We start from the raw sequence: 13,093 nt of genomic DNA, 5'->3' as shown, positions 1-13,093 counted from the left end.
GCATCCCATGCCTGTTCTTTTAACTCCTTCTTCCTATTTTGAACTGCTAGCTTATAGGCCTTTCTTTTATCCCAAATTTCGGTTTTGTCTTTGGGGGTGGATTTTAGAGCCTGTACCAGCTCCTTATGGGTCATTGAGCATGCACTGTCAAACCACTTTTCAGCCTTCGGTCGTTTGACCCCACCCATACCGTGAGGTCAAATTTTATTTGTTTTATTAATTTTCTAGCAGAATAGAACTGCCCTGTGTATCTGAGTCGAAACAGGACTCAATTTTCGTGGCACAGACTGTATACAGATTTTCCAAAAAGTTATCTAGTACTATTTGTTCCCACTTTACCCTACTGGCCTGATCTTTGGTGCTACTATCTTTATTTGTCAAGCAAATAGTAGGTTCTCAAGTTTCTATAATAAAGGGATCACTGACTAAATATCGAGGGACAAAATATAGACTACCCAAAATATAGATTCCAAAATATCGACAGACAAAATATCGAATTCCTATCTACAAACAGGTAAGTACCAAAATATCAACCCCAAAATATCGTTTATATATATATATATATATACATTATAAAAATATCGAATTTCTTAAAATTAATGTAACATTAAAAAAATATTAAAAATAAATAGCTAAAATATACTTAAAAATACTTAAATTACCTTAAAATTATTAAATAACTAATTTAAGTTATAAAAAAATGCAATCATATCTGTTAAAACATATATATACATTAACATATTATTAATAAAAAATACACAATATTATTACCGTAGGATAGAGGAGGTGTAAAAATTACTATTCCCACTCTTGGAAGTGCAACAGTAGGGAAAGCGTTGGATAGCGTAGGGGTAAAAATTACTATTCCCACTCCAGAGAGTGCAACAGTAGGGAAAGCGTTGGATAGCGTAAGGGTAAAAATTACTATTCCCACTCCAGAGAGTGCAACAGTAGGGAAAGTGTTGGATAGCGCAGGGGTAAAAAATACTATTCCCACTCCAGAGAGTGCAACAGTAGGGAAAACGTTGGATAGCGTAGGGGTAAAAATTACTATTCCCACTCCACAGAGTGCAACAGTGGGGAAAGCTTTGGATAGAGTAGGGGTTAAAATGACTATTCTCACTCCAGAGAGTGCAACAGTAGGGAAAGCGTTGGATAGCGCAGGGGTAAAATTTACTATTCACACTCCAGAGAGTGCAACAGTAGGGAAAGCGTTGGATAGCTTAGAGGTACAAATTACTATTCCCACAACAGAGAGTGCAACAGTAGGGAAAGCGTTGGATAGCGTAGGGGTAAAAATTACTATTCCCACTCCAGAGAGTACAACAGTAGGGAAAGCGTTGGATAGCGTAGGGGTATAAATTACTATTCCCACACCAGAGAGTGCAACAGTAGGGGAAGCGTTGGATAGCGTAGGAGTAGAAATTACTATTCCCACTCCAGAGAGTGCAACAGTAGGGAAAGCGTTGGATAGCATAGGGGTAAATTTTACTATTCCCACTCTAGTGAAAATACATTAATATAATTCACATAATTATCAATTAATCAATTAATACAAATTAATTATCAATTAAGAATTAATTAATTATCAATAAAAAATTAATTAACAATTTGTTCAACATAAATACAAATAAATTAATTAACATATTTCTTAATTAATATTATTCACATAATTATCAATTAATCAATTAATAAAAAATAATCATTTAAGAATTAATTAATTACCAATTACAAATTAATTAACAATGTAATCAAAATAAATACCTATTAATTAATTAACATATTTAATTAATTATAATTAAATTACTTCCCACCCTATTCCCCTATACACCCACAACCCGCTACAGAAAATAAATTAATTTAATTCACATAATGATCAATTAATCAATTAATAAAAAATAATTATCAATTAAGAATTAATTAATTACCAAATAAAAATTAATTAACAATTTATTCTAAATAAATACCAAATAGTTAATTAACATATTTAATTAATTATAATTAAATTACTTCCCACCCTATTCCCCTATAAACCCACAACCCGCTACAGAATAAAATTACACAATAATTAAATAACATAAAATTAATTACTTAAAATAAATTACAAAAATATATACACTTTTCACACATATACTAACATAAAAACCACTTAAAAAAATTCAATAATATTAAAAATTCGATATTTTTAATAAACTATATTATGTACTTCGATATTTTGACAGTCTATATTTTTAAAATCGACATTACATTACTTACCTTCAAAACGATATTTTTGATGTCTATATTCTGTCCATTCGATATTTTGTCCATTCTATATTTTGGACTCGATATTTTGGTTTGTCTATATTTTGGAATCGATATATTTACCATAATAAAGGGTTATATAGCGATAGTAAGGGGATTATGGTCGCTAAGGCCTGACCAGGTAACAATTAGGTCCTCAGTAAACAAAACTAATTGGGCTGACAGTAAAATATAGTCAATGGTGCTTGTCCCTCCATTCCCCACATAAGTTGTCACTGGCGCCGAGCTATCTAATTGCTGAAGGCAACATGTATTTTGATTTCCAAGGATGCCTTCAAACAAAATACCTGAGGGTGTATGCCCAAATGACTGGATGGAGAGAGGATCTCACCCTGATCGTGTACTATCGAACAATTTAAGTAGCATTGATGAATATTAAAATGCCGTTGGATTATAACTTCACAGTAGGATTGTTTAGTCTCCTCATAATATTTTTAAAACTCATTTAGATCGTGTAGGTGTTCTAGCTCATGCCCTCTAGAAAAATGATTATAAAAACGGATCACTAACATGGTGGCACGATTTTTGAAAGACAATTCTACAGCCAAAACATTTTGAGATTTACAATAAACGAAACTTGCACTACAAGAGAGCTTCAAAGAAAACATTAGGAGTAAGTCGCCACTAGCTCTACCCATATTCGATAGAACAGCGTTTTTATTAAATGAAATAAAACCATCTAAATAAAAACAGTCAATTGTTTCCCAAGTTTCCTGTTGAGCAATGATATGATACATAGAAAGAAAGTTTTCCCAGAGCAGGTTTCCTATTTTTGATCTTATTCCCGCTATGTTCCATGAAAGGATCCTTTCACAAGTAGCCGTGATGGGAGTTAGAATGGGGGAAGTTCCTGGGGATGTAGCGTTTAGTTCAACATGATTCAAGATTGGTACTGTATGTACATCTTGAGGCATGTTGACTGGAGGTGTACCCTGATATGTTTTGTCCTCTAGTTTTAGTCATTTTCATCCAGGTTCTGGAATCTAGCTAGGGGTTGGAACCGATTGCTCATTGGTAAATTAATGTGTATATTAGTTTTAATAAACGACCTGCCTGGATTTCGGGGTATCTGCTATTGTCCTTGCGTAGGGCATCTATACTGGCTAGGACGATAAAAATGTTGTAGCAAGACTACTCTATTTGAGGAGTTTGAGCTACTCTGATATACACAGCCTATTAGCCTCTTCGTGTTCACTGGATCCCTAAAGTTAACAACAATGTTGTCTCCTGTACCAATCTTTTTTGTGTGACGTCCTATCAACTCCACTCTTCGGGCCATAATACTGTCAGATGATATACTCAGGCCGTTTATGACATTTTTATTACACCAATGAGACACTTTATGTATTAAGTCTTGTGCAGGCTCCCTAGTTTCTTGAGAAAGAGGGGGCACCTCCAGTAAAACTGCTACTAAAGGGGGTAAATCAAATATACTTTGATTCATAACTTTGAGAGTAACGTGAGTGGATTGGATACGTATAGATGGATGAGCCCTCTCAGAGTTCAGAGTTCTGCTCACCTGAACAGCCTCTGCGCTCTCAACTACAGACCCTATTACCTCGGTTTTATTTGAATGACTAGGGCCACTAAATATTCCCTTGGTCCCTGGAACATTTACATTGACACAAAGACCAGATGGACCAGATTGAGTTAGGTTCAGGTTCTGTGGTGGGAGTGCCGCCCCTTCCTCCATTAGTTTTAACATAGCACATTTATTACAATTAACAATTTGATCACAGACTAGTTTTTCAATGTTCTCCACTTTTAACATTATTGGAGCTACGAGAGCCTTTGGCATTGACTCAAGTTTTACAAATAGAATGTCCAGTGACTGTTCTAAATTCAGACCCGATTGTAAAGATGATTGTGCCCGTGTCTGTATCCTTGGGGATTTCCTCAAATACTTATTACAAACAGTTTTTTTTCTCTTGGGTGGAGGTAGGTCTGAGGCCGCTTCATTCCCCTCTGTTATTTTGTCAGCTAGAATATTTGATAACATGTCCAGTTCGTCCGGGGGTAGTGTTTGACATGGTGATACGGAGGCCATTATGTTCAATGAGCCTTGTGAGAGACCCACTGCATCTGCCAATTTCCCTTGTTCTCCCTCCTCTCTGTCAGTGTGGTTCTGGGAACATTTTCTGACCTCTAATGATAGCCTTCTTTCAGTCAGGGCTATCTCCTGTGTAATTGCATGTGCAGCTTTGGTCAGAAAGGAATCAATTTTTTCAGCCATACAGATTCCCGCGGCCCCCCCTTGCGAAGCAGTTGCTTTCCTTTTACCCAATTTACAAAACGCAAAATCTAAAAAAAAAGTAATGTCCCTGTATTGTCTCACAATAAAATATTATGTTACTCAGGGCTAATGAGATAGCTAAAAAGTACCTTAATTTGGTGACTGATGACCGGTTTCTTCGTAAGCCCAAAGTACGGTTTGCAGGGTCCAGAGACAGACAACCAAGGGGTCTAGCCCAGCCCGGCCCTCTCCGGTCGATGACGGATGTGGCCCGCATGCCTCCCACGCAACGGGAGCTGCCGCACCTCTTATCACGCTTCTGGGCATGGGATGTAGTCGTCGTTGGCGGTGCCGGAATAGGGGTACCTGGGGTCGGTAGTTCACCTCTTCAGCCGTTCCCCTCACGGCGTTAGGACCGAGGCACCTGATGCTGCTTTGCTGGCCATTTCCCTCACATCGTCTGAGAGACGGGCTTCAGTGTAATGAATCTGATGTGCCACAAAACCTACAGCCCTGCCATATACTAGGGTTTACAGGTAGGTTGTCATACCAATTGTAATTATATCCAATTACTATATACCTTTTACACAGAGCACTGGCCCTGGGTCTGGATAGCAAAGCCCAGGGCACAATAAGAGTCAATTACAATCAGTATCAATCAAACCATGGAAGTGATTTTCTAACAGGAGTGTACTAGAGAACTATGGGGCAGATTCACATAACTAATCTGAGACAAAATCCTAAACTTACTACTTTTGGTATTCACAGAAAGCATTTAGTAATAGTAAAGTTAGTATTTTGTCTTAAATTATGATTTTGTCTTAAGTTAGTATTTTGTCTTAAGTTATGATTTTGTCTTAAGTTAGTATTTTGTTGTCTTAAATTAGTATTTTGTCTTAAATTAGGATTTTGTCTTAAATTAGTAAATTTGTATTTTGTCTTAGGTTAGGATTTTGTCTTAAGTTTTGGTTTTAAGACAAAATCCTAACTTAAGACAAAATACTAACTTAAGACAAAATACTAACTTTACTACTACTAAATGCCCTGTAGTAAGTTTAGGATTTTGTCTCAGATTAGTTCTGTGAATCGGCCCCTTTGTTCAACTGTTATTCTTTTAATTCTCATTAATTGAGAATAAATTAGATGTCTTTTTAGAGCTGTGGGATGAAAACTTCAGTACAGCAAGCTGTAATTCCTGTCAGTACTTTTCAAGTGGAACACCTTTTTATTTGTATTGAAATGTCATTGCAAAACATTTTAAATATTTCTTTTTCTTTCTTTCGTGCATTTAACTTATGCAACACCGTTTTCTATTCTGCCGCTTCCTGGGATTGTCAGCAGTTAGAGTTAACATTTGCATGTTTACTTGGGATCACATTGGATTCACGAGTTCATTCCAATTTTTTGCCTATTTCTATGTTTACTTACCTTTTCAGGTTCCTTTCAGTGTTTTCCCGCAGTTTATTTCAATGTTTTACAGCAACTTTTGGTTTTGGTATCCATCACAATGTGACATCTCATGAGACACGGGGGGCCTCATTCATGAAAAGTGACGCATCGATGCGTGAAAACAGCAATGCGTCACTTCTCAGTGCGCCCTCCTTGCGAGACCAATGATGCGTCATATTTACAGTATGACGCATCATGGCGCAAAGAGTTACAGATATGTCAGTATTTCTGACGTATCTGTATGGTGCAAAAGTGACGTATTGCTGGAGTGTATCACAAAAGTGACGCAACTCCAGCAATGTGTCCTTTCACATGGGGCAAGCCCCATGTGAAAGGGGCTGCCTCAGTCTTACGCCTGCTGTGAGGCAGGCGTAAGAAATGGACGCATTTGTGTCCTAGAAGTGGCGCAGTGAAACCTTATAGATTTCACTGCGTCACTTCTATGACCCTGTCTTGCGTCAGAACGCCCCCCCCCCTGCATACATTATACCTGACGTAGGTATAATGTAGCGCAGTGGTTTACAAAGTGACGCATCTACCTACATGCGTCACTTTGTGAATATGGTGCAACTGGGCACATTTTTTACGCTGCTGGTGCGTCACAAAAAGTGATGCTCCGGTGGCGTAAAAGTGACGCACGGCCTCATAAATGAGGCCTGGGGTTCTTTTTATTTGCGTCACATAGAAATTACATAAAAGGAGCTGCGCTAGAATAGTACTCCTTCAGGATGGGCAGCCACTACGAAGTCTACCAACCTGTAGCAAGTTTACTGACTCGTCTCAAGTTGTAACAAAGGTGAGCTACCATTGTCAGACAATGGTCACCCACTTGATTTTGTGTAGTTTTCACATCTCTGTTTTGATTTGGGCACGTGTTGCAGCACACGTCATACAGTTTAACTCACAGGCAGTAATTATTCATGCACGAAACAGTGTATACTCATCTATGATTGGTTTGGTAGTGGATTACGTCTTTTCTCTCAGGCATAGCAACACAACAATTGGCCTTTCTTGAGCACAATAACAATGATTACCTTTTGTTGAGTTTTAGTAATTTTATTATAGAAAGGGCAAGGTGTGAGGTAGTTTTAGAGGCATATAGTGACACAAATGCACTCACATAAAGAGTGTCAGTAAGGGTAATTATGTTGCTACTGCATTTTTGATTTAAGGCAATGGCATGATACATAGGCCCACATGCATCAATATCGGCTTTTGCGAGTTCTAAATTGCGAAAAATAACGATTCGCAATTTAGAAATCGCAAAAGCCTATGCATGAATATTTTAGCTTTTTTTTTGCAATTCGGTAAAAATCGCTATTTTTACCGAATTGCATAAAAAATGCAAATTTTCAATTGTGAATTCACAATTCCCATTCATTCCTATGGGCCAAAATGCCCATAGGAATGAATGGGAATTGCGAATTCGCAATTTGAAATAGAAATTCATCAATGCATTTCAAGGGTGGAGAGGGGGGTGCAAATGACCCCCCCCTGCACCCATGAAATGTACTTTTCAGTATAAGTAACATACACACATGTCCTAAGGACATGTGTGTCTGTAACTTAACAGTTTAAAAAATGCATTTTTGTGCATATTTGAACAATTTCGCAAATTACCACGAGGTTGAACTTCGTGGTAATTTGCACTTCCAATTTGTAAAATTGCAAATTTTTCAGAAATGATGCATAGCATTGTAGAAATCGCACAATTGCGATTTCTTATGTGCTATCGCAATTTTAGAATTTGCAAAAAAATTGCAATTTCTAAAATAGCATGATGCATCCCAAACAGCACTTTTGCATTCGCAAACGGCCGATTTTAAGGATTCGCACCGTTTGCGACTCCAAAAATGCTTGATGCATGTGGGCCATATTGCTTAGCAGAGAGAACATGGTGGTTGTTATACATATAAATATAAGGCCATAGTTTCCTTGATCGTCGTTACATTATTCTTTTCCTGCTCCTTTTCCCTGTAGAAAGGCACTGTGATGCTATAAAGTGCATAGAAATGAGCGTGAAATCTGGTTGTTACATGTTTAGATGCAAGAAATCAAAATTGTCTTCAATAGACAGTATTGATGGTTTTGCAATCTTGGATTTACCATTTGGCCCCACCCTGCACAGTTGTATTGTTTTTCAAAATGAGAGCTTTTGTTTTAAACAAAATTGAAAAGCAATGTTCTTGACGGGCAGGAAACCTTTTGTCGGTGAATATGAGTGGTTGAATGATGCCCGTGTCTGGGATGCCGTATTTTTACTGGTGGAGCCTGGGCAATCCCCTACCTCTAAATAAGGTGTGGAAACCACAAATTTGGCAAGGATTATGGTGTTTCACCCACTCTGCCAACTTTTTAATGACCACCTCTGTCTTTTACATGACCCACCCAAATACCTAACCTCCGTAATAGAGGAGTGCTTCATATATGCAGCAGGACCGAGGTTGCAACACAAAATTTATCTAAACTGATTCTCTTCTGCCTCTACTTCATCAAACAGGTGATATTCTGTATCCCTTTGGACGGTCCATCGACTCCATGATGTTTCATGCAGACGACAGCAGCACTGACCTGATACCCATCTCTGGAAACTTTACTCTCTACGGTGTGACCTACCACTCTCTCTATGTGAGTCATGTTCACATCTCCTGTTTTGTGATGTTCTGCATTAATGACTTCTCCTCTGCATCCATTCAACCTACTGTTAAACATGGAACATTGCAATGTGTGAAAACATTCCATGTACTGATGAGTTATATGAACTTCCAGACTCATTGTCCGCTTAGATGCCAGTATTCCTGGGACCCAGATCAATTGTGTGGTCGGCTAGGTTTTTTTCTTTCGAATTCCTAAGTTATATGTCTCTATATCTATATCCATATCTCTATAGATCCATATCTCTATCTCTCGCTCCCTCTCTCTCTCTCTCTCTCTCTCTTTCTCTCTCTCTCTTTCTCTCTCTCTCTCTCTCGCTCTCTCTCTCTCTCTCTCTCTCTCTCTTTCTCTCTCTCTCTCTCTCTCTCGCTCTCTCTCTCTCTCTCTCTTTCTCTTTCTCTCTCTCTCTCTATATATATATATATGTATGTATAAATATACATATATATATATATATATATGGAGTGTTTATTATATATATATATATATATATATATATATATATATATATATATATATATATATATTCACTGAAAAAAACATAGGTTATACACCATATATAGTTAGGAATTAGCATTTAAAAAACCTTATTTTACTCACACAAAACCATTGAAATTCCATATATAGTTAGTTGTACTAACTATATATCGCGCACCCGCAATCCACTGCTGATCATGTCACATATTACATCATTCATGACATGGTCAGTGACATCACTGATGACATCACTGATGACATCTCAAATGACATCACTGATGACATCACTGATGACATCTCAAATGACATCACTGATGACATCACTGATGACATCTCATTTGACATTACTGATCACATCACTGATGACATCATTCATGTGATAATACGATGAAGCTCTTCAGACTCTAATATAACCTTAGATACACTCAGTGTAAACAGACACTCACAGACTGTCACTCATCCATGGAGTTACTCACACACCTAGTCAGTCATGCAAAGAATCAATCACACCTCCATTTCCTCAACTATACAGTTATACACACCTTACTTATTCAAACATATACTAACACATATTTACTCTCTTATACAATCCCTGATACAAGTTCACAATGATCCATACAGCCACTCACACATTCACTGGCTCTTTTGCACAGTTATTTATATATGTCAACTCTCACATGTACTGTGATTTACATATGTACTTACTTTGACATGTAGCACTGAGATATCCATTCACTCACCAATACACTCATGCACACAGTCAACCGCCCATACAGCTGTTTCCACATGCACTTTTGAAACCATACATCTAGTGAATCAACTGCTCACACATCTATGCACAGAGTCATACACCTCCCAGCCACCCATACACACTCTCAGTCTCCCATACAAATACTTGGGCAACCAATCAATAACCCATATAGTTAATCATATAGCTAATGATCAACACATGCAGCAGTTTATAGAACAACAGACGTAATGATGCACAAATTGAGACAGTTTAGTCACTAACCCATGCACTCAGTGAGACACATTTAATCACTCACTCATACAGTCAGTCATGCACCTACTAAATCCTTCATCCAGACATTTATACATCCACTCATTCTTAAATATGTAAGACATATTTTAACTTTACAGAAAAATACAGTCACTGAATGTTGTCATCAGTGATGTCATCAGTGATGTCATTTGAGATGTCATCAGTGATGTCATCAGTGATGTCATTTGAGATGTCATCAGTGATGTCATCAGTGATGTCACTGACCATGTCATGAATGATGTAATATGTGACATGATCAGCAGTGGATTGCGGGTGCGCGATATATAGTTAGTACAACTAACTATATATGGAATTTCAATGGTTTTGTGTGAGTAAAATAAGGTTTATCAAATGCTAATTCCTAACTATATATGGTGTATAACCTATGGTTTTTTCAGTGAATTTTCAAGGTTTTGTAAATGCTAATTCCTAACTATATATGGTCTATAACCTATGGTTTTTTCAGTGAATTTCATTGGTTTTTTAAAAGCTAATATCTATAGCTGTAAAATGTATTCTTCTTTAAATCCAAAAATATATTTTATATGTTTATTAATAAAAAAAAATTAAATATTTTTTTTGTTTCGCTCCCGGTCCGCGAACCGGAAAGCTTTCCGTTAGCTCAAATTGATGCCGCGACCCAGTCCGCGAACCGGTAAACGTTCCGTTTCCGCAACTGCCGCTTTAGAAATCAACATCGTGACGCGTCGCGAAAGCGCGACGTATCGCGTTGCCGCGTAATGCGTCTTATGACGTACCGCGTTAGCGTACCCGGAAGTGCCCCGGGGCGCGGACCGAGGCGCGAAACGCAGCTCCCCGGAAGCGATCCGCGGCGCGTCGCGAAAGCGCGACGAATCGCGTTGCCGCGTAATGCGTCTTGTGACGTACCGCGTTAGCGTACCCGGAAGTGCCCCGGGGCGCGGACCGAGGCGCGAAACGCAGCTCCCCGGAAGCGATCCGCGGCGCGTCGCGAAAGCGCGACGAATCGCGTTGCCGCGTAATGCGTCTTGTGACGTACCGCGTTAGCGCACCCGGAAGTGCTCCGGGGCGCGGACCGAGGCGCGAAGCGCAGCGACCCGGAAGCTAACCGGGGCGCGTTCCGCAGCGCGTAACATGAGCGTGAGAGGTCATGTGACTTGTTAATAAAACTTTTCATTGGTTCATTTCACTTTTGGTTTCATAATCATGTAAGGCTAGGTCAGGTGACCTAAAAATAACACTTTTCATTGGTTGAGAACTATTGTTTTTCCCAAATGATGAAAACCCCTCCTTCTTTCCTCACTCTGACTTTCATCATTGTGAGAGGAAGACCTTTATTAATACTTCAGAAATGGCTTCAGTAGTTGCTTCAGCTGGTGCACCCCCACCACCACCTCCACCTCCTCATGGGAAGAGAGGACCACCTCCCCAGGTCATGACCAACACAGAGGAGGAAGAGGAAGAAATGGAGGAAGAGGAGGGAGAAGAACCACAGTTCTTGGAAGAGGTGCCCCGGGTTTCCCATAAGAAAGCCAGTTTCATCTGGCAGTTTTATTCAATCCCTCCAGGCCAAAAAAAAGTGAATGCGAGGTATGTCACCTGCCTCATCTGCAAAGATAAATTATCAAGAGGGACTGATAAGAAGTATAGTTATGGGAACTATACTATGCATAGGCACATGACCAGGAAGCATCCACTTAATTACAGCCGGGCGGAAATACGGGATTTGGAGGAAAATCCAACATCAACTCCTGTGGCCAGATCAAGATCGTCAATATCATTGACACCAGCAGAGGCACGGGAAACTGTGCCAAACATACAAGAGAATTTTGGCCACATGAAACATACTTGTATGCACTGTGGTGCGTTGATAGCATGTGGTAATATGAGTATAAATGCTATCAACCTGGCTTATGAACATCATAATTGCCCTAACCGCCCCCAGTAATTTTTTTTTTGCTCCTGTTGAGCCCTTTTCAATGCCTGTTTTTTGTTGTTTCCCCCCCCAAAAAAACCAAAAAAAATATAAAATCGTTCAAAAAATACAAAAAAAACAAAAAATGTTAAAAAAATAAAAAAATATATAAAACAACAAAAATATTTAAAAAAAAGTTCTTTTCAGAACTACCTCCCCTTTCAAAAAAAATTGCTAGAATGTTTAGCACTCTGGCAAGCTCTATTTCTTTTGGTTCGCTTCCCGGTTAGCTTCCCGGTACGCGGACCGGGAGCTAACCAAAAAAAAAAAATAAAAAAAAAAGAGTAAGTATAAGGATATATATATAAGTATAGATATATAAGAATAAAAACACAACTTTCTTCATAATTTTCTCCTTAAAGCACACTATTCTCTATCTAAATTAAAGAAATATTTTCTCACCTTAGCAAATACTTTGAGTTTGAAAACAGTCTCAGAAACACACCAATTTGTCTTCAGCAGAGCAAAAGGTATGCACTCCAGAGTCTGCAGCTATCAAAAGCACAGAAATGCTGTAATTCTTCACACATATCTCTCATGTCACCCAATCAAAACTCTTCCCTCACTTTTTTTCAAATAAAAACCCTTCCCCCCTCTGCCATTTCATGCCTTTTCTGCATGGCAACCACCTCTTGGAAGACCTCTGGTGTTTGCAAGTTCACACAACAATGTTGCAATTGAACTCTGAACTCTCAGTGCACCTGCGTATCCACTGCAATCTTTCATTTAATGATTTTTTATTGACCATTCAAAATACATCTTTCAAAGAACTCATCCATGCACCCTAACTTTCTGTTTTCAGCAATCAAAATCCACCAATCACTGTTACTGCTTCATTAACACAGAAACACCACAGTTTTTTTCATTTTAAACTCTCATTTTTTCAACTGCCATTTCATTGCCACACTTCATCTGACTGCAGCAGAACCTTCTCTCACCATGTTTTCTGTCTGGATTGTTGGACATAGTTATATCCACT

General features: G+C 38.5%; 1 protein-coding gene across 2 annotated transcripts in view; it reads left to right on the top strand.

Annotated features, from left to right (window-relative positions):
* LOC144804633 (uncharacterized) overlaps positions 1 to 13,093 on the top strand; it is a 303,027-nt gene that overhangs the window by 79,003 nt on the left and 210,931 nt on the right. For both annotated transcript variants that reach the window (XM_078671922.1, XM_078671921.1), the window contains exon 4: positions 8,487 to 8,614. In XM_078671922.1, the coding sequence (XP_078528048.1) occupies positions 8,487 to 8,614 (128 nt within the window). The remainder of the gene's footprint in view (positions 1 to 8,486; positions 8,615 to 13,093) is intronic.

The sequence above is a fragment of the Lissotriton helveticus genome, chromosome 1_2 (genome assembly GCF_964261635.1).
Source record: "Lissotriton helveticus chromosome 1_2, aLisHel1.1, whole genome shotgun sequence".
NCBI classification, from domain to species: Eukaryota; Metazoa; Chordata; class Amphibia; order Caudata; family Salamandridae; genus Lissotriton; species Lissotriton helveticus.
This window is presented reverse-complemented; position numbering and strand designations above follow the sequence as displayed.